This window comes from Juglans regia, chromosome 2 (genome assembly GCF_001411555.2).
Source record: "Juglans regia cultivar Chandler chromosome 2, Walnut 2.0, whole genome shotgun sequence".
Lineage (NCBI taxonomy): Eukaryota > Viridiplantae > Streptophyta > Magnoliopsida > Fagales > Juglandaceae > Juglans > Juglans regia.
In genome coordinates this window covers 3,758,631-3,780,530 of record NC_049902.1, presented here as the reverse complement: position 1 = coordinate 3,780,530, position 21,900 = coordinate 3,758,631, and the positions used below count along the sequence as shown (strand labels likewise).

The 21,900-nt window shown below is 34.1% G+C and overlaps 2 protein-coding genes across 2 annotated transcripts; one reads left to right on the top strand and one right to left on the bottom strand.

The window, feature by feature from the left end:
• Positions 1 to 67: 67 nt before the first annotated feature.
• Positions 68 to 1,493, bottom strand: LOC108999285 (peroxidase 65-like). Its single transcript, XM_018976158.2, has one exon. The coding sequence runs from the start codon at positions 1,303 to 1,305 to the stop codon at positions 325 to 327; it is 981 nt and encodes a 326-aa protein (XP_018831703.1). The 5' UTR covers positions 1,306 to 1,493; the 3' UTR covers positions 68 to 324.
• Positions 1,494 to 10,641: 9,148 nt separating this feature from the next.
• Positions 10,642 to 18,002, top strand: LOC108999251 (alpha-mannosidase I MNS5). Its single transcript, XM_018976115.2, has 15 exons — positions 10,642 to 10,982; positions 11,732 to 11,774; positions 11,861 to 11,926; positions 12,003 to 12,064; positions 12,199 to 12,298; positions 12,506 to 12,688; positions 14,331 to 14,379; positions 14,466 to 14,645; positions 14,810 to 14,930; positions 15,744 to 15,825; positions 15,932 to 16,017; positions 16,183 to 16,283; positions 16,747 to 16,888; positions 17,008 to 17,158; positions 17,400 to 18,002. Exons 1-15 carry the CDS (start codon positions 10,843 to 10,845, stop codon positions 17,628 to 17,630), a joined length of 1,737 nt encoding a protein of 578 aa, XP_018831660.1. The 5' UTR covers positions 10,642 to 10,842; the 3' UTR covers positions 17,631 to 18,002.
• The last annotated feature ends 3,898 nt before the right edge of the window (positions 18,003 to 21,900 follow it).

Here is a 21,900-nt window from a genome sequence, read left to right as displayed (position 1 = left end):
ATCACTCGGAAATCTCAATACAGATATTAACATTAATTATATTTTTAAAAAATTACCAGCTCTAATATATGTAATGATAGCATATATATTATATAGTGATCATGAGCGTACCATCAATATCATTATGAAACACATCTACCGGATCATCACATGTCTATAAACACATACATATACGAGTCCGAAATCCGAAAAAAAAAGAGAGGAAACATCAGGCAAAACAAAGTCAGAAACTTGCTCTCTGTTAATCACAATGGCCATGGTTATCATCATCAAGTCCAGACCACAACGTACGTAAGTACGTACATGTCTTTAATTGATATAATTTTATGCCTTGTGTGGCCTGTTGAATGCATCGCACCTGTGCCTCACCTCTCCCTTTGGACCAGTCTTGACTCCGTAAACACTAAACTTCTCCATTGCATGCGAAAAATCCTGGAAGAACATTGTCTGGTCCGATGCGTACAAATCTACGATAGGCTTTGTCCTAGGGTCCGTCGCCAGTAAATGGTCCGAGGTCAACAGCCCCAGTCCCCTCTGCAGATTCTGGAAGTACATGTTGTCGAACTTTCCCGGCGTCATTACGTCGTTGAAAGCAGACATTGTGTGGTCTTTGGTGTAGTTTGCACAAGTTTTCCTCAATGCGTCGGCAAACTTGGGATAGATTGCTGGGTCCGTTGGGGTTTTTTTGCTGTAATTGAAAATTCTGTCGCTGAATTCTTTGCAATGAGAGAATCCAATGGTGTGTGCTCCATTTAGGGCAACCATTTCTTTTAATGTAAAGCCTTTGTCGGCGAACATCTTGATCATATGGGTCATGGACATGTTCGTTCTCGGAACGTGTCCTTCGACACGCGAAGCATTGGAAACGAGGCCATCCTTTCGACCGAGGCGGACAGGGTAGAATGGGCCGCCGACCATTGTGATAAGGTCGCGGGTGGCTTGAGCGAGGATGTCGGAGCAAGAGACAATGCCGGGGCAAGCGAGCTCGAGCGCAGTCTTGGCCCGGACAATAACGTCAAAGGCATCGCCTGCGAGGGAGAGGTTGATGTCGGCATCGCGATCGGCCTTGTTGAAGGAATTGGAGGAGATTAGGACGGAGGCGTCGCATCCCTCAACCATGCAGTCATGGAAGAAGAGGCGAAGAGTGCCGGCGGCGGTGGTGGGGCTCGCGATTTGCTTGGTGGTCACTGCTTCGCGCACGATTCTGTCAAAGTCGGGGCATTTTTTCTTGTAGTAGTCGAGAGAGAGCATGGATTCTGAGAAGGGAATGGAGAGGAAGAGAAGGAAAAGTAAAGGAAAAGCCATGGCGAGAGAGAGAGAGAGATAGACAGAAACCTGCTTTCCTTTCTTCAATGGAACCTCCTCAGGAGGGAACTGGGGAAGAAAGAGAAAGCTTACCTATGGATTTCGGAGAAAAGTAGAAAAACAAAGAAGCTGATAAAAGTGGTGCGGATGGGAGAGGTTTTAGGGGAAGATTTGTTTGTCAAATGAAGACGAGAGAGTACGTACGGAGTGAGTTTTGTGTGTTTGTATGGGAGTGCTATTTTTAGCATTAGGGCTTCGTTGTTGTGAGTTATTCTATTTCTGAGAACGAGGGGTGTTATTTTTGCATGGCTTTTGCCTTTTAGGGTTGCAAAGGGAAGGAATATCTGCCATTTTGAGCGTGGAATGCGCTGGATCGATCGGCGAGAGAAGCCGATCCATGGTCAACGATTACCGCAAGTGCGAGGCACATTTGCCCAGTTAAAAAATAATTTATTTTGTAAAATATAAATATGTTTTGGGTTAAAAAAAAAAAAAAAACGTAATCATAAGTAAAATAAGTAGTATATAAAATTTTTTTTATAAATTCAATTTCTACACCTAATAAGTGAAAAGAAATGTGGAGAATTTTTGTGATAGTGATAGTATTTCACTGCATAAATCGAAGCAATCCAACCGAAGAAAAAAAAATGAGAAGTGGTAAAATGAAGGGTTGAATTTAAATCTTAAAAATTTTAATGTACCAGCAGCAACCTCGTCCTTCAAAAAACAACACACGTAGACATCATATTCTTAGATATGATTTGGATCGATGTATTAATAGTAGTGACATAGTTTGTAAATAGTAATATATAAAATTATTTAGATTAAGATGTTTTATTTGATTTTAGAAAATGAGAGAAAAAAAGTTAAAATAAAAATATTATAAAAGTTAAAATATTATTGGAATATAATTTTTTAATGTAGTTTTTGTTTTAAAATTTAAAAAATTTATATTTAAGAAAATTGTAATGATTAGATTAACAAATTAAAAAATATTTTATATTTAAATAATATTTTAAAAAATATATAAAAGTTTCTGAAAACCTAATAATCTATTAATCTCTTCCTCGAACTCAATAATTTTGTTGGGGAAGAGATAGATTGTCAATTACCTCATGACCCAATGATGTTGTAAATTTTTTATTTTTTTAAAAATGTTTATGATGATTAAAAAAATACATTAAAAAAAGAAAAGAAAAATAAAAAAAATGAAATACACATTCATGACATATTTTCAGGTTACTTTTTTATTAGTTGTAGTAGTTCTCTTTAGTTAATTAATAATATTATCATATTTAAATTATGTTAAAACTCTAATTTTTTATATAGTTATACTTTTTAAAAAATATTTAACAAAATTTCATTATTTATTTAATGATGAAATATTAGTATTTTATAAATGGCTTGGTTATTTTGAAATTAGTGGTACTTGTGTAAAATCCTGTATGGCGTAAGATTTTCTAATTGATAAAAAAAAGCACGTTTGTCACATCTGTCAAATTGAAGAAAAAAATAAAGTTTAATTTCAAATATTAAAATAGTCTAATGTATAAAAATAAAATTATTATTTATTTATGTTCATCATTTATTATGAAATTTAAATTATATTAAAAATTCAAATTAATTAGATAGTTTTTTTCTCTTAAAAATGTACAGTAAAATTTCATTATTTATTTAATGATAAAAAATTAGTATTTTATAAATTAAAGTTGATTTTTAGTATATGATATAATAAACAGTAATAGGATATGCGAAAAAAATATGCGAAGAAAAAAAAAACAGCTTCTTTATTGATCATTTCAAATTCAAAAATCAATATTTTTTTCACTTTTTCTTTCTTCTTCTCTTTCATACTGTCGATGAACAGTAATAAGATATGAAAAAAAAACAAAAAACAAAACGGCTGATTTAGATTTATTGTTCACGATGAACAGTAATGAACAGTAATGTTATAGGCGCTTTTAAGTAATAGGCAGATATATCTATCATGCGAAGGTGTATCATTACACCCTTTAGTAGGAGAAAACAATACAAGGTCGATTTATTTATTTTCCCCCGAATGGCAACATTGGAATTCATTATTATTTTTTTCTTTTTATAACTTAAACAACTTCATTTAAACAACAAATATTATAAGACTTCAATTACATAGACATATCAAGAATAACGAACTGTTTAATAAAGTCTGGAATAGAATACCACCAAAATCCTAATATCGTCCACATTTTTACAACATCTAATCAAAGTATGCGTTACAAAATTTGCTTTGCGAGGGGTAGGGCTAAGCAAAAATTCAAGAATCCGACTTTGAATTGGAGTCAGAGTTGGATTCTTTTTTAATTTTCCAGGCAGAGTCGGAGGTGTCACTGGACAGACTCCGATCCGACTCCAACTCTGCCCTTTGACTCTGACTCCAACTTCGGTACTGCTCATGTGTTATAAAAATATGTATTTATCTATATATTTATCATATATAGTAGTATAGTTATATAATTATATAATACTATAATTAGAACTTATATAATTAAATTCAATAATATATTAGTATGAGCTAATTATTATAAAAGCATATACTTATACTATAATAAAATAAACTAATAATATGTTAGTATAGGTAAACATCATAGTATTACAATCATATATAATCAAGTATATAAATAAGTTAGACACTATTATTGAAATAAGTCTAGTATAATAAGTTAATAACACATAATACTAATTTACTAAAGTATAATATCATGTAATTAGACACTATCAATAAGTCTATTGTAAAAATAAGTTTTTTTTTTTTTATAAGTTAGTGTAAAAATTAGTTATAAATAAGTTAGACAATATTATAATATAATACCATGTAATACTATAGTATAGAAATAAGTCTAATATAATAAGTTAATAACATATGATACTATAGTATAATAACATGCAATTAGACACTAAAAATAATATATAATATTATAGTATGATAACATGTAATTGGAACTATAGTACTAAAAGTCTAGTATAAAAATAAATTAAATATTAGTATAGAAGTAAATCAACAGTGAATAATTTAGTTTTAGTTTTTAATTTTTGAAAAAATTAAAATTCGAAAGCCCACAAAAATTTAAAAAAAAAATTAGGTTAAATATGAAGCTAAAAAAAGTTCAAATCCGACTTTACTTTGACAAGTCAGAGTCAAATCAGAGTCTACATAAGTTGGAGTTGGATTTAGGGGAATCCAACTCCGACTAAGCCGGTGCTCACCCCTAGCGAGGGATATGATGGAAATCGATACCTTGAAAACCTGAACAAGAGTACTTGATATCAGCTAAAATAGCACTTTGTGCTGATAAATCTACATCACTAGAATTCAACATTGTCACAATGGTTTGTGAATTACTTTCAATTATAAACCTTTGAAAGCCCATATGAGAAATAAATTGCAAACCCCTCAGAATGGAAAGAGTTTCCATTGTATCAACACCATAAAACTTCATTTATCACATTGCACACAACCAGTAAACAAAACCACAATCATCCTTTATAACAACACTCATACCAAACTTATTTAAATCAGAAAAAAGAGCCACATCCACATTCAACATAACACTAGCAGAAGGAGGTTTTTGCCGCATGAGACAATACTTTCTAGCTTCTGATTTTAGTTAGGAATGAATATGATGATAGGTTCGTAGCAAGTTAAAAGTGTTCTGAACAACAACATTAGGTGCAATGTGTTTGCTTTGAAACTCAATAAATATGCTAGGATATATCTTAAGCCATACCTCCTGAACTTGTTTACAAGTAAAATAACATGAAGAGAACTTTCTACATGTTTATGGCATAAATGATAGCTTTCATCCATCACCACATGTCTCCTTTTAAGCAATTGGGTGGTAGGAAGAATATCATTATAGAATCTCCAAACAAAGTTCTTTATCTTTCTCGGGGTATGCATGTCTCGTATTGATTTTCAAACATTTATTGTTTCATACAACTGCAGTAGAACTCTCCCCTACACCATAACTTGGAACTATGATGTGATGGCTCTTTTATAAGCAGATTTTATAGAAAATAAACCATTTTTCTGATTGAGTCAAATTAATTTATTGTCGAGACAAGTAAAAATGAAGGGAATATTCAAAATAGCCTTTTGTATCTCAACCAAGAAGTTGTTGGACAGTTTCTCCCCATTCCACTGAGGTACCTTCATGTCTATGAGCTCACTCACTTTTGCATCATAATCCAGATCACGTCCACCAGTAGTAGGTAATATACCTGGAAGTCAACCATCCAACCAAATTCTAATTTCCTAACCAGTCCCAACTCGCCACATACAACCTTGTTGCAGAATCGACTTAGCTTGACTAATCCCTCTCTAACCATATGAAGGATGACTAGCCAATGAAGAATGAGGAAAATACTTTACTTTGAGAACCTTATAAAACAAAGACTCACTATTATGTATGTACATCTTTTTTTCTCCTAACAAGCTTGTGAGAAATAGTTCAATCAATTCCAAGTGATTTAGTCAATTTCAATTTACATCTGTAAATAATCTAACGTCCGATCCAATCAATGGATCATGCATGCAGTCTTAGAATATTGTCTCGAGGTGCATGATTTTAACATTAGCATTATATTAATTAATAGATATCTCGCTTTTGTAACTCTCATTATTGCAAGAGCTAATTAATTTTCTTAAATCTCCAACCCATCCATGGATATTAGAGAAATCATTGACTTATTAGGTAATATAGACAACTATTGTATTGTTCAATTATTTTCTCTATTTTTAGTAGTTGTTCTTGTGTACGAGAGGTTGGTACGAACCCATAGTACCGTTTAGCCTCACTGCCTACATCCTCGCTTCAAGCTACCACTTGAGAATTTTCAAATTCACTATTCAACCTCATTCATCTAGAGATAGAAACCTATTACACATTTGAGAAATACTGCTTCAAAGAATCCGTGTAGAATACCTTCTACACTTACAATCACCTTACATGTGGTAATTCAACTATTCATTGTGCGTGTAGAATGAGTTATACACACCCTTTTACCGATACAAGAGTTAATAATGGGTAGGTTATCAGAGAACACTTCTCAATGAGTGAAATAAAAACAATACAATACGAACTATATATCTCTCAAAATGAACAAGGGTTAAGGCTCAATGCTTAGAGAAGACAGATTGAAAGTTTTTTTTATGAATGAGTGTTGTAAAGCTTGTTATTGATGTGTAGTGTTGTTATTTTGAATATCTTAAGTGAGCTATTTATAGACATATAAGACTTATTCTAATGTAAAAAATGAGCATCACCCATTTTTCAAAGATTTCAAATAAAAGTTTCTCCTTTTTGTAATTTTCAAAAACAACTTCATTCACTTTCAATATTTTCAAATTAAATATTCTACTTTTTGCATAAGTCAAAAAGAGCATCAATCACTTTTCAAAATTTTTTTAAAAAATCAAATACCTTTTGCATATGTCAAAAAAAGCACCAATCAATCATATACATGTGAGAGATGACAATCAATCATATTTCAAATTTTTAAACAAAAGCAACTACCTTTTGCATACATGCAAAAGAACACCAATCACTTTTCAAAATTGTCAAACTTATCATATACATGTGAGAGATGACGATCAATCATCTTTCAAATTTTTAAAATTTAAACTTTCAATCATGTCATACACATGTGAAAAATGCAATTTGCTTCTTTATGAGAAAATATTCTTTTTGAGCCTTAACCCTTTTTCGAATTTTGAAAGAGATGTACAAAACTTACTCTAAGAACTTTATTTGTAAGCTTATTCACTTTCTTATTCATGCTTGATACATTGATGTGCTTGGCTCCATTATGTGTACAATTTGAGTCTGAGATTCATTTATATTTGAACTTGTTTGCTATCATCAAAATCCATATGTAGATATATAATTATATGATACTTGAAACCTTGGGTTTAACAGGGTGTAACCTCATATAGACCCAATCCCCCCCCCCCCCTCCTTCACTTCATATTTGACCTCCTAATGATGCCAATCATACACCTTCAATTGCTCTTGGTTTAAGCGTATGTGATCCTTTAACTCCCATAGTATCACATCTCTCTTCTTTATCCATTCTTCCACCGATGCTACCTTGGCCATTCTTGGAATATATAAGAGAAATGTAGGGGGTTCCTGACCATATATGACCTCAAAATAAGTCTTCATCAAAATAGAGTGCCAGGAAGTGTTGTAATTGTACTCTACCCAAGCTAACCAACTTACCCATTCCTTAGGTCGAGGTCATGTAAAGCACCTTAAGCACATATCTCCTGTGCGATTGACCATTTCTGTTTGACAATCTGTTCAAGGATTGTAAGCGAAACGAAAATTAAAAATAGTGTTGTTGAGTCAAAATAGCTCTATTCAAAACAGACTCATAAATGTCATGTACCAATTGCATAATAGTTCAAGGTAGCCCATGCAGTCAAAAAAATTTGTCAAAAACTAATTGAGCGACCTCAAGGGCCGTGTTGGATGACTTAGAACCAAGAAGTATCCATATTTGGACAACTTACCCACCACGACCAATATGGTTGTCTTTCCCTTGGATTTGGTAAGTCGCCAATGAATCCATGGAGATATCTTCCCAAATCTTATTAGAAATGGGTAAAGGTTGCAATAATATTGTTGAAGCCAGATTAGAGACTTTGTTATGTTGGCACACATCACAAGTCAAGATGTACTCTTTGATGTTTATTTTTTCATTCCTGCCCAATAGAAATTCTCCATGACTTGTTGGTATGACTTCTGGTAACCTTTATGGAATGCTCCATGGAATTGGCTGAGAAGATCGACAATTAACTTAGAGTCTCATGGCAAGTAGATCCGATCTTTGAAGAGTATGAAGACCACTAGTGAACTTCCACAAGCCCATTGCTTCTCCACTATTGATTTTGTTGTTTAATTTAGGTAACTCAGAATTGCTAGAAACTTCATCTTTGATGACCTCGACCCAATTTGGAATTGGGTGCGAACTTATGCCTAACCCTCCTTATTGCTCTCCCACACCATCTTGTCTAGACAAGGCATATGCCACCACACTATTTCACCCACACTTGTACTCTATTAAAATGTCAAAACCCAAGAGCTTGTGTAGCCGTCTTTGTTGGGCACTCGTAGTCATTTTCTGAGACCATAGATAATTGAGGCTCTGGTGATTGGTCCTGACCATAAAATGACGTCCTAATAAATAGGGTCACTATTTTTGTACAACCAATACTAGTGTTAACATCTCCTTACTGTATGTGGACAAAAATAGTTTATCCTTGTAAAGTGTGACTGAAGAAAGCTATGGGTCGTCTCTAATGAATAATAGGTCTAGCATCGCCTCCAAAAGCATCACAATCAACAAAAAAGGTCTTGGTGAAGTCTAGTAGGGCTATAATTGATGCTTGGGTCATGACTTCCTTCAATTTGTCAAAGGCTACTTCGGTCCTCAGATGAACTATAGAGTCAACTGATGCTTGGGTCATGGCCAAATTGCTTGAGAGATAAAGTCTAGAAAGTCATCCCACCACATCTCTATAGAGTTAACCAACCAAGCATGTCGGGCTAGTCCATGAGCAGCCTTATTTCCTAACCTGCTAACATGTTGAATTTGATATTCACCAAATAGAGATAATAGGTTCTTTGTTTCTCACAGCAAGTTCCCCAATATGGAAGATGAATCATCTGTAGCTTGAAGCTCTTTTATCATCAAAAGGCAATTACTTTCCATGATCAACTTTTGGATACCCATGTGAGCACATAATTGAAGACCTTTGAAAATTGTAAGAAGGATCAACAACCTCATGTTCAGCTTTACTAGCCAGCCATAATAGTTTCACCTTTAGCATTTCTAAGAATAGCTCCAATCCCTGCTCTATGTTGATCTCTAAACATAACTCCATCCACATTAAGTTTCAGAAAATTTGCTGGAAGTGGTTTCCAGCCACAATAATTCTTAACCTCAGAAATAGACTTAGATCGTAGGTCTGAGTGCATCCTTTGAAGAGTTAAAGCATGTTCAACAACCTGCCTTGGTTCAAAGATCACATGTTCATACATCATCTTGTTCCTCCTAAACCAAAATCCCCAAACTATTAAAAAAAAAAGTTGTCAAACTCAAAGCCTTCGTTTTACCAGAATCTTTAACTTGCATAGCAACCTCCATTATTGGTGTACCTCTTTCCATTTCTTTCATAACAGGTATAAAGCTACCCTACTGATCTTCTAGAGAAGGACAATTAAGCAAAGCATGAGGCAAGTCTTCATTATCTGCATTACAGAAACAACAAACTTCCTCTATGATGATCTTCTTCTTTGATTGTGTTGTGCTGGTAAACCATCCTTACAAGCTCTCCATGCAAAAACTTTTACTTTGTTTGGAACTTGCATCTGCCAAATAGCTTTCCATAGGACTTGTTGTCTACTTGCATTCGAGCACTCTATTGGATGCTTTGTATTCTCTTCCTTATCAACCATCCTTACAAGCTTTCCGTGCAAGCACTTCTAACACTGAACTAACCATTCTTTTCTTGAGTCAAAGTCCACTCATCGGGGTGATCACTTAGACAAATTATTATTTTTAGTATCTCTGAGGCAACATTTAGATATAGAGCTCTTACTTTTGCCACATTCCAAGATAATATTTTAATTTGCGAGGGTTTGTGCAATTTTCTATGGTTGGCACTCTTTAATCAACCAGATCAAGCCAATTTGCAGTTGAACTGATCTTGTTTGATCACATCACATTTGCATATTGAAAGAGTACTTCTCTCGATAATAAAAATGGGAGTGAAAGGAACAAATCTAGCTATGAAAAATTATTATATAGTTTTATAGTATAAATAATGTAATATTCTCGTCCTTTTAAAAAATATTGTAACATTAAAATTGCTTACACAAACATTAAATTTTGATAACATGTCAATCTGTAATAAGATAAGAGTACTAACACATATCTACTTCTAAAACTATATAATAATTATTGATCAGATCAATTTGATCTTACTATAAATAGTGACAATGTATCAATTTGTTCTTACTATAAATAGTGACAATTACTACGTTTACACTAAGAACATTTTAATAATTTTTCGTGTTTTTATTTTTTATTTTTGCAAATTAATACCAAATAAAAGTAATAAAAAATAAATTTTTAATAAGATTATTTATGAAATATTAATAGCTGTATTAAACGAGATTAATTATGAATCTATGATAAAACATTCGATTTCTTTAGAATAAAAAATTAAAATTAAAATTTAAAAAAAAAAAAAAAGGGATACGCGTTGGCAGGCCCATTGCCAATTTGCCATGTCGTGATTATCATCTGCCGGTGGAAAACCGGAGACCCCTCGCATTAGGTGCCCTCACGTAATTGGACAAGGGTGTCACCAGCCGGCCTTACTCATCAAATAGATGGTTGCTACGGTCCAGCGCGAGTCCCATCTTTCGTTGTTGGAAGACAAGATCCACTATAACAGCCTCCGCATCGGAATTGAACACCGAAACGAAAACCATGTTGCTCCGCAACTCTGCTTTGACATGGATGTTCCTGTTCCTCGTGATCTCTCCCGCCTTCTTCAACCCGTGCACATCTCAGCTCGATCACCGTTGGGCTTCTAGGAAGAGACAGATGAGAGAGAAAGTTCGCAAGATGTAAGGCCAGAAAAGCTTCTCGCTCACCCAATTCATTTTCTGGGCTCAATTCCATTGCTTTCGTGTTGCTATTCATTTTTTTGCACTGATGAGTCTTCATTTTGGTCTTGGTGCGCTTATGGGTGCGTTTAATTTATCTATAGAGGTCAACTTTTTGCGGGTACTTTGAGGGTTTAGCTTGCTAACTTCTTAGTGATTGTAAAGTTGGGTTTTGATTGGATTTTGTTCTTGGCACTAGGATAGTTTTATAGTAAATACGCGTCGATATCTGTATGGGCAAATGCTTGGTGTCTGATTGAAGGTGGAGGTAGATTGGTGCTTTGTCTTTTGTTTTTAGTCCCTATTAGTTGGAACAATTTTATTTCTAATCTCAATTTTTCTTAAAATTTATGAGTATTGGGAAAATATGTGGTTTGGTTGAGTCCGGCTGAGTACTTTTTTCCTAAGAATAAAAAATCATAGGAAACTTAGTAATCGGATTCTCATTGCTTACTCAGGAAAACACTGGAGTAATAATGGTTCCTTTGAAGCATTTAAAGTGTAAAATAAAAGGCTTTTACATAATTTGTTTTTGTTGTGTTCATGGCTATCTTCATTGCAATTGAATCTTGATTCTACATGGATTTGCCTTTTGAACAAAGAGAAAAAGAAAAATGGTGAGCAACATGTGGTTACAAAATTATATTGGCATCTACCGTTTAGGGAATATTTAGGGGAAATGTAACAGTCTTCGTTATATCTCTTTTCAGGTTTTACCATGCATATGACAACTACTTGGCCCATGCATTCCCGGTCAGTTTGTGGTCTTCAATGGTGTATGTACTAGTTGGCATATTAGTTCCATCTCATGACGTCGTAATTTGTTATATCCCTTGCAGCATGATGAGCTAAAGCCTCTTACTAAATCTTTCACCGACTCTCTTAGTGAGCTTGGAAATCTGAAGGTAATTTTTATTATTTAGGATTCATTGATACTTGGTTACAAGGGGAAACATAAAGGTTTTGTTTTCTCAATTACAGCTTGAACGCTTACCACAAGACTATAATGGATCTGCCCTTACCCTTGTTGAATCTTTATCCAGGTATAACATGTGGATGCATTTCTTCAATTAGTATTGTTGCGTTTCTAGTCATTGCAATAATTTATGCTAAATTTCATTTTATATGGTGTGATTATTATTTCTGATATGAAATCCTCTCTCTCTCTCTCTCTCAGCCTTGTTATTTTGGGTAACAACACTGAATTTGAAAGGGCAGTACTTTGGCTTTCTGAAAATCTAACATTCAATGTCGATGCAAGGATAAATCTTTTTGAGGTATGTGATTGGAATACTTATTAGAAAAACTTCAGTTTGGTTGATTCTAAAGCTTCATTTAATATGATTATAGATAAGTCAAGCCTGATGAAGCCAATGATTATAGTTTCTATTTCTGGAATCATTCAAGGAGCAACATTTGCTGGATAGCAGTTGCTTTCAAAGTGTTTTAATGGTGTTCTTTTCCACTTGGTCGTTATTGTGTAGTGCAACATAAGAGTTCTTGGAGGACTTGTTTCTGCTCATATACTTGCAACTGATTCTACAAACAGGTTGGTTAATAGCTCCTACAGGAACGAGCTACTTATCTTGGCTGAAGATTTAGGGAAGCGGTTTCTACCTGCATTCAATACACCCACTGGGTTGCCATATGCATGGATTAACTTAAAGGTACTACTACCAAACCGTCCTTAAGCAGAAACTCATATTTATTAAAATTAGGATATATGTCTGATATACTTATCAAAAAGGATATATCTCTGATATCCTAGTAACTTTCTAAACCAATTTAGGTTGCCTTCTTCTAGAAACAAGAAAAATATAGGATTGTGCTTTTTGTTGCACCAGCACAGTAGCAAGCCTTTGAACAAGGCTTGTAAAGTTAAGATATTATTAAATTTAATATTTAAAGATATTCTTCGAGACAACTCTATATATGGGTTTTCCATTTATATTGAAAATAGCTTACTTTTTATGTAGGATAACTGAACCATATTTTGTCTAGTCAATGCTCAGTTATTTTTGGCTATAAATTAGCCTGATTTCAATACTTTTAATATCTGAGATTGAGAATTTGAAAGATACTACTGGTAATTTGTAAAAAGATACCATTATACGCCAAATTGAGTATAAGAGGTTCTTGCCAAATTGAGTAAAAAGATACTATTAACAAAAGTTTACTTATCAAAAAATAAAAAAGATTGAGTATAAGAGGTGTAGGACGTCATGAATGAGATTCTACATTGCCTCGGAATGAGTAGTTCTTGCCCTGTATAATGATTCCAAGGGATCCTACTTAGGTGTCTCTTTTGTATGCGTCCCATGTACATGGATTATACCTGTTGTTTTCAACAATAAAGTTCTTGATTACTTAAAAGAAAAATCAAGGGGCTCAAATTTTCGTATTGACTAGTCGTTTCGGGGTTATAACACAAACATGGCCAGCGCTTTCCCACATCATGAATGGAATTTTGTCACTAATTCCATGGATCCCACATTATGAATGGAATTTTGTTTCCTTAACCTAGAACTTTGATACTAAAGACCAAAGTTTGTTTACCGGTAAAAAAAAAAAACTAAAGACCACCATTGATATGTCCAAGGGTTTGCAGTTGCCTTTTGGGATCTCCATGTAGACTTCCAATTCATCAAGCTGTTTCAATAACCACTCCGGTTGGATTTCGATTTCTTTCAACTTTTAGGTTCTTCTTTGTCGCGAAGTGATAGATCACCTTTGATACAACTGACACAACCAAGGCCATGATCAGACAAGAAATTACTTCAACTGTCTATTGAACTCTTAGTTTCTTAGAGGAAAAAAAAAACTCTATATAGAGTGCTGGAATAAAAAAGATCCTAGATTTCTTGGAAGAACCAACAAGGCTAAGGCAATTGTATGGATAACAAAGAATAGCCATCATACATTTAATCCTAGCCATCAATAAAAATTTGTTTAGCGATCAAAAAGAACATTTAATCCTAGCTACTGATCCACTATGTGAACAGTAATTTTAAACAAGTTTTGACCTTTATCAGTTATGCTTCTGATGCTTTTCGGAAATGTAAAGCGGCTGCAAATTTATAGAGTTAAAAGATCCCTGTTGTCATCCTACACAAAATGTCATCAATCATATACTGGAGCATTCTCTGTTGATCTACTAAGATGTTGAAGACAAGCTTAGGCATTACTTGCACACATCTTACATAATCCTTTCAAGTAATTCATGCTTAAATTCTTAAAATGTATGAATATTGTCTGTTTGTTTGTAAGAAGGATATATGACTCCGCATCAATGCGAAATTCTGTGGACAGTATGGAGTGATGCTGAATGAGACTACTGAAACAAGCACTTCAGGGTGTGGTAATATGCTTATCTTTGAAAGTTAAAGATGAGGCAATCAAAAAAAGTGCCGCCCTGAAATTGGCTGGTTTTCATTGTGGATATAGGGTCTTTGATTCTTGAAATGGGAGCCTTATCACGATTGACTGGTGACCCCATATATGAATATGCGGCTTTACGTGCTCTTCGTAAATTGTGGAGCATGCGGAGCTCATTGAATTTATTTGGAACAACGCTGGATGTGGCAACTGGGGAATGGCTCGAGCATTCGTCTGGTATTGGGGCTGGTAGGTAATCTTTGGGCATAGATTTTTGTTTTTGCGGGATTTTAATGTCTGGTTTCTGAGGCTTCTAAATATGTCAGCATCCTTTTATAAGCTTCATCTTGCCTCTTTGAATTTGGCAAGCAAGGGTTGAATATATCTCATTTTGGATTCTGTGTCTCTTGTAGGGGTTGATTCATTCTATGAGTATCTATTCAAGGCCCACATTCTTTTTGGGAAGGAGGAGTTTTGGAGAATGTTTCATTCTGCTTATCTTGCAGTGCAAAAATATTTTAGACATGGTCCATGGTACTGAACCAATGTGTAGCTCTGTTGAATTTGACTGTTTCTAAGCCTTCTTCTTTTTTTCCGCCCATGGTCTTTTAGTTTAGGTTTGTTACTTGTCTAGAGAATTTTACTTACGATGATTTTGTGTGCTGGCCTTTGCCGCCTTTATTTTGGCTTCTCGAATCTCCAGTTGTTCATTATGCCAAAATCTCTGGCCAGTTTTTGAAAATTCAGGTGGTTTGATTTTCTTGAGTATTCTTAAGCTTGTCATTTTCATACCGTTTTGTTGTGATGAATCAAGTTTCAATTAATGTGTGGATTCCATGTTCTAACACAAGAATAGATGCAGCCTCAGTAATATATAATTTGAATGACCTACCATCTAATATTACATTTGACCAACACATTTCTAAAATTAATGCTGGTGAAAATTAATACATTATACAGAAGTAGAAAAAATACAAACTGAAGGGAAGTGGATAGAACCCTTTTGGCTATAAACCACAAATTATGGGGGGAAATCTCTCTCTCTCATAATTAGAACTTTGCAACTTGAACTGTCAATAATACATGGTTTTTAAGTTTTTTAACGATTGGAAGTGTCTTTTTAAGTTACTATGGGCAAGTTGAGCGTGAAACACCTTATACATCATTCGTGTAAATATTAATACTTTGTATTTTTACCTTACATATCCTAAAAGAACCTCCTCTAATATAAATATTATAGTAGGACTTTTTATCAGGAACCTAGAAGCCAAAAGAATCTATATTCACCTATCAATTAGTTTGCTGGAAAATAGTGTTTGTTATTTGAAGCTTGTTATTATAATTTAGGTACCACGAAGCTGATATGAGAACGGGAAAGGCTACTTATTGGCAGCTTACAAGCCTTCAAGCATTTTGGCCAGGCCTACAGGTAATTACATTTCATTTCTTATTTTATTTAATTTTAAAAAGTGAATTAAAATTTGAAGCCTCATAAAAAAATCTTCTGATCTTTATATTTTAATTATGGAAATTAGGTTCTCGTTGGGGATATTGCAGCTGCTAATTCATCACATCGTGAATTTTTCCATGTATGGGAGAGGTTTGGGGTTCTACCAGAGAGGTACCCTGCTTTTGAGGTTTTTGCTATGTCTTCCTTTACTCATATGTAAACTGGAATAATTACTAGTGTTGCTTAATTTAGTTTCTGTGTTTGGTTTCTACTATGACAGAAGTTTTTGTTCATAATGGTAAAGAAACAGCTAACATGAACTGTAAAATTATTCAGGTATCTACTGGACCATCAAATGTTGCATCCCACAGAAAAATATTACCCCTTGCGCCCTGAATTTGCAGAGTCAACATTCTACTTATATCAAGCCACCAAAGGTCTGAGAAGTTTTTATATCAGTTAATTTTATTGACAGTCCATTATTTTCTCTAATGTTAATTTCGTCTCTAATCTTATATATATATATATATATATATTTATATGTTACCCTTGTTTAAGCTTTGAACTTACTAAACCATCTATAGGTGGTAAATTTGGGGTAATGTCCAAAAGTTGTAATCTTCCTTTAAACATTTCAGCTTCCAAGTTGACAGTTGCTGGACCTTTTAGGCATTGTTGTAACCAAGTTGCAAGGGACACATTAGTTACACTGTCATTATTGTGCCCTTAAAAAGATTAAAAAAATGTGTGTTTGCTTTAAGCTTCATTATGTGCATATGCTTGTAGTCACCATGCAGACGCAGCACACTTCTCCTTTGAAGCATGGCGTTGTTTAGCTGCACTTTGAACTATTCTGATTTTCACATCTTTGTTTTCTTCCTATCATTTATCGTGTTTCAGATTCATGGTACTTAGACGTGGGTGAATCAATTGTTAATTCTCTTAATTTACACACCAAAGTGGAAGGAGGATATGCAAGCGTAAGAGATGTAACAACTATGCAGTTGGAAGATCATCAGCATAGTTTTTTCCTTGCTGAAACGTGATAGCCTTTTTCCTCTTCTTTCTTCTTCCTGCCATCTAGTATATTGTCTCTGCCGTAGAATTGTCACACTTGAAATTATAACGATGCCTTCTGGCATGTTTTTAATGTTTCTGTAGGTGCAAGTACCTATATCTTCTGTTTGATGATTCCTTTTTGGTCAATCGGAATTTTATATTCACGACTGAGGGTCATCCCCTTCCAGTATTAAGTGACTGGCATGAAAGGCTTCCAGAGACCTACATCCCAACAAACTGGACTTTTGCTCAGGTGCTTTGTTACTTATCTGGTTGTATAGTAAATAATATATCTTAAACCCATCTTTAATCTTTTCCAAATATGCTTCCTGAATCCTGATTGAATCAAAAGTTTCTAAGAACTCATCTTCTGCATGCATGCCTCGTGATTTTGATATCAGTTTTGCAGTTCTTACTGTTTTTGTTCTGAAATGAATTGTGGATTTGAGTGTGTACGTGTACGCCCATAAGTAATGTGGCTTCTTCTGGCACAGGGTGAAAAGCAACCAAGTCGAGCCAGTGCAATGTCTTTGCAAGTCTGTCCAGCCACAGCATTGAATACATGGGGACAGGGCGACCAACAGGCAGAGAGCGCTTGCCACATCCCGGATGCTCGTATTGACCACCGGTGTTTGACAGAAGAAGAATGTGGAGTTGATTCGACCACGTGTCGACGAAGATCATGCAGCATGGCTGGCTACTGTGGGCTATGGTTGTTCATTTGATAACCATTCAGACGAAACTCTTTTTTTTTCCTCTCGTGGTAAACTAACGCTGCATGATACAAGAAGCTTTTGGAAATTATTCTGGCAGGTTTACAGGCTCGCACCCATGTGAGATAAAATAGGGAAAAGGGGAGAGAGTAGGAATACATGATATGGAAGTTTCTTTTTTCTTTTTTTTTGGGTTGTCCATAACATTAGCATATTTGTATTTTGAGACCATGAGCCTTCTGTAAGATCATGGAAATTAAACTCTAGCTGCTCTGCATATCAACTTTCAAAAGGTTCATGCTGTGTATCACAAATCACTAAAGCATGTCTTGCAATTGCATCTCAATCGTTCAGCTTCGTAAGTGGCTTGGCATTTTAATTTGAGCCATCATCTTCATATAAGATTTATCATCTTTAATCGCATCTGTTGTTATAACATATTTTAAGTAATTTTATATGTCAATACTGCATAGAAATATCATTCTTCATGTTAAATTGTTTCAAGTGATTGCGAAAGTTGTAGGCATATAAAGACTTAAATTGTGTCACTTCAACACGTGTGACGATGGTAAAGTTTAGGACAAGAATAATATTACTCATCACTTAAATCAATGCTTACTAAATAGAGGTGCTCATCCGGGTTTTGACCCGGGAATTTGGGTATACCCGGACCAGAATCTGGGTTTTAAACTTGGGCTAGAACTCGGGTGTATCCAGTGTTTTGAAATCCAGAAATTCGGGTTCTGGGTTGTATCCGGATTTTTTTTTTTTTTTTTTTTTAACAAAAACCTATATCATTAAGTTTCTTTCAAGATGCATTTTTTCATTATTATTATTCTAAGAGCCTATATTCTATTGTAAATTTTTCAAGAAAAAATGTTCATATTCTTTTATATGTAAAACTAATTACCTTTATAACTAAATGCATCTAAAAAGAACATAATGCAATCACTACATATTTCATTATTTAGTATTTATACATTACATTACAAAACACAAATTACAATATATAAAATTACATATCAAAAGTAGAGCCACCAATACATAATATGTCTACTTCATGCAATCAATGCATTCCTCCACAATTGAGTTTAGTTTTTGATGAATTTCTTGTCTCAGAACATCCATTGTTGGTCCAAGCTTATCAAAGCAAGATATATTCAACAGAAAGGTGAAAACTGCAACTCTGTGGCATTAATTGAATCTGGGACTACATGATCATTCCTTCATTAAAGAAATAATTAAAACATCTACCCAAAGGAACGGGAAGTGGGAAACCAACCACAGGTAAATAATTAAAATATGCTTAAAGAGACCAGTGAAAGAGGGAGACAGAGACCCGCAATATTTTGCTGACATTGCTAGCACCAAAAACCTTGTGAGCAATGACAAACTTGTGAGGGTCATCAAAAGGGACAATGCCGACTCCATTTGGGTCTTACACTTGTACAGTTACGTGTGTCCATTACACAATAAACATCATACTTGGTAACCAGAACATATGTCCATTACACAACAAATGGACATAATGGCATAAAAGAGTTCAGAAAATACCAAGTCCCCTGCAACCAGCATCTTGTGGTTCACGAATGTGCTCCACCCAGTTGCCAACAGAGCATAATGGCACAAAATAGTTCAGATAGCAAAATAACAAAAAAACCCATGTTTACACCCATGTTTAGCAACATATACTTTATACCCATGTTTAACAAAATAACAAAAAAAAAACCCAAATCTATCAAAGATTCTTCCATCAAACATTTTCATCAAAATAGACCCAAATCAATAAAGTAATAAAATGAGAAAACCCTAAAAAAATTGTTGTAGAGAAAGCAAGCCAAGACCAGTACTATTTGTTGCTCTGAGTGTGAGTTTTTTTTTCCCCTTTTCATTTTCTGTACCACACTCCATTCTGGGTTGTTATTCATTTTCTACACAAATGTTACAGAGAAATATTGTCTTGGTTCTTCATTTTCTACACAAATGTTACCCAAATCACAAAGAACAAACCTTAGGGTCGAGAGGATGAAGGCGAGTCGACGACGACGATGAGGTCACAAGGATGACGGGGTTTCTTCAATTGGTACTGAGGGAGGGAGGCTAGGGTTTCTTCGATTGGCACTGAGAGAATACCTTCGAGCCCCGAAAGAAACAGGAGGAAGAAGACGGGATCACCGAAAGAGACCTTCGATTCACTCTCATCAATGAGCGATGGAGATGGAGCTTTGCTCGGCAGAGACACTACGGTTTTAGCGTGAGCAAAGAGAGAGAGAGAGAGAGAGAGAGAGAGAGAGAGAGAGAGAGAGAGAGAGAGAGAGAAAGAGAGAGAGAGAGAGAGAGAGAGATGGATGGGAGTCTGGGAGAGTCAAAGATGAAGGTTGAAGCGGCTCTAGGGTTACGTCTTTCGAATTTATATAAACCCGAGATAGTACTGGGTGTTTATTATATAACCCAGGTTTCATACCCGGGTCCAGACCAGATGAAACTGGTTATTAGAATGCGGGTTTTGGCCCGGATTTGATTCGGGTAGAAAACCGTAACAGAAACCCGGTTATCCGAGTTCCGGACCGAGCCAGAAAAAAAAAAATCGAGCCCGGATGAACAGTCTTATTACTAAATATATCGTATAATAAAAAGTTATAAGATGAATATGATTATGATTTTTTTTAAGGAAAACTGTCATTATTCATTCATTAGAAAAACTTACATCCATGATTGGATACATCCTAAGATGTCTTCATATCAAACATGACATCATGAACCAAAATAATGCATTTAGAGCTCGCTCCACCAATACACTATTTTCTTTTGTGACTGGTCTGGTTTTCACTATTACCAATACTCTCTAAAGAAAAACGTCCAAGAGATAACACTCTATGCCTAAGCAGAGATTCAATCTCACCCTTCATAGAAAAAGTTGATTCAACCTCTATAAACAAACATCTGAGAGACAAACTAACCACCACTTTTCTCTGAACGATTTTCGACCTGTGAATCTACTTGTGCTGCGCGTCTCTCGAGGGTTGTCAGAAAGATGTAGATCTGTCTTTTCGATTTTGAAGAAAGCAAAATAAAACTAAACAAAATAAATTTTGATAGACAAAGTGGGTGAATGGAGAAATGAGGGAAGGAAAGGGAGGAGGAAGAAGACGACGCCTCCTCCCCCTCCAGCAAAAATTAGATCTGGAGCCCATAATTTTTTATTTGCAAGTTAGTGTATAAAATATATTTTATATCATCGACGGAACATGATTTGATTTGCAATATAATTCATTTTTGAACTTTTTTTACCACTTAAATTATATCATGTAGTGGTGTGGAATATGTATTCTTTCAGCTTCCACTAAAGTTTTGTTTTAGTTACTGTTTAGATACCTAAAATTTTGCAATATATCTGTAAATAGTAGTAAAATAGTTTAAGTTAATATATTTTATTGAGTTTTGAAAAAAGAGAAAAAAATTTGAATAAAAATATTATAAAGTTACAAAATTGTTTGAATATATTTTTTAATATATTTTTTTTAATTTGAAAAAGTTATATTGTTTCTTATGTTTTGTTTGAGAGTTTGAAAAAGTTATAATGATAGGTAGGATTGAAAAAAAATCGAAAAACCAATTGAACCGACCAAACCAGTGGGTTCAGATCGATTCATAACCAGTCCAGTCTAGTATTGGCTTTCATATTTTGAAAATCGGTTTGAATCGAACCAGACCTGTATAAACGTATATTTAATTTTTTATATAATATATAAAATATTTTTTATTTAAGTTTTTTTATATTATATTGAAATTTTATATTGTACTATATTATATCTATTATATGCTAAATTGCTAATTAATATAATATGAAGTTTTAATCTTATTATTCATATATATTAATCTTATAATATAAAATCAATACAACATGAAATTTTAATCTTAAACATGAACATAATATTAAGTTATTAATATAAACTTTTGAATCTTTGATATAAATATATATATATATATGATAAATATATTTTTGGCATAATAAATTATAATATATACTTTTTTATAAATATATTTTTATACATTTAATCATATATACTAATATTTGATCAATTTATATAGTACCACACGTGTAAAGGATCAACTGAAAAAATTAGAAGTTTCAATTTCGGTGATGAATAGAACCGTATCGATTCTTAAATTTTTAAAACTGGTATATATCACTAATCACTTCGGTTTTAAAGTTCGTTCCAACTGGATTGTTTACATCCTTATAATTATAAGCTATACAACCTCATATTGTTCATCCAAC

What these genes read in the sequence shown, in the direction of transcription:
- LOC108999285 (XM_018976158.2), bottom strand. Translation starts at nt 1,305, where the DNA reads ATGGCTTTTCCTTTACTTTTCCTTCTCTTCCTCTCCATTCCCTTCTCA.
- LOC108999251 (XM_018976115.2), top strand. Translation starts at nt 10,843, where the DNA reads ATGTTGCTCCGCAACTCTGCTTTGACATGGATGTTCCTGTTCCTCGTG. An exon ending in AGAGAGAAAGTTCGCAAGAT is followed by an intron (nt 10,983 to 11,731) that starts GTAAGGCCAGAA and finishes ATCTCTTTTCAG; the next exon opens with GTTTTACCATGCATATGACA. An exon ending in CTTGTTGAATCTTTATCCAG is followed by an intron (nt 12,065 to 12,198) that starts GTATAACATGTG and finishes TCTCTCTCTCAG; the next exon opens with CCTTGTTATTTTGGGTAACA.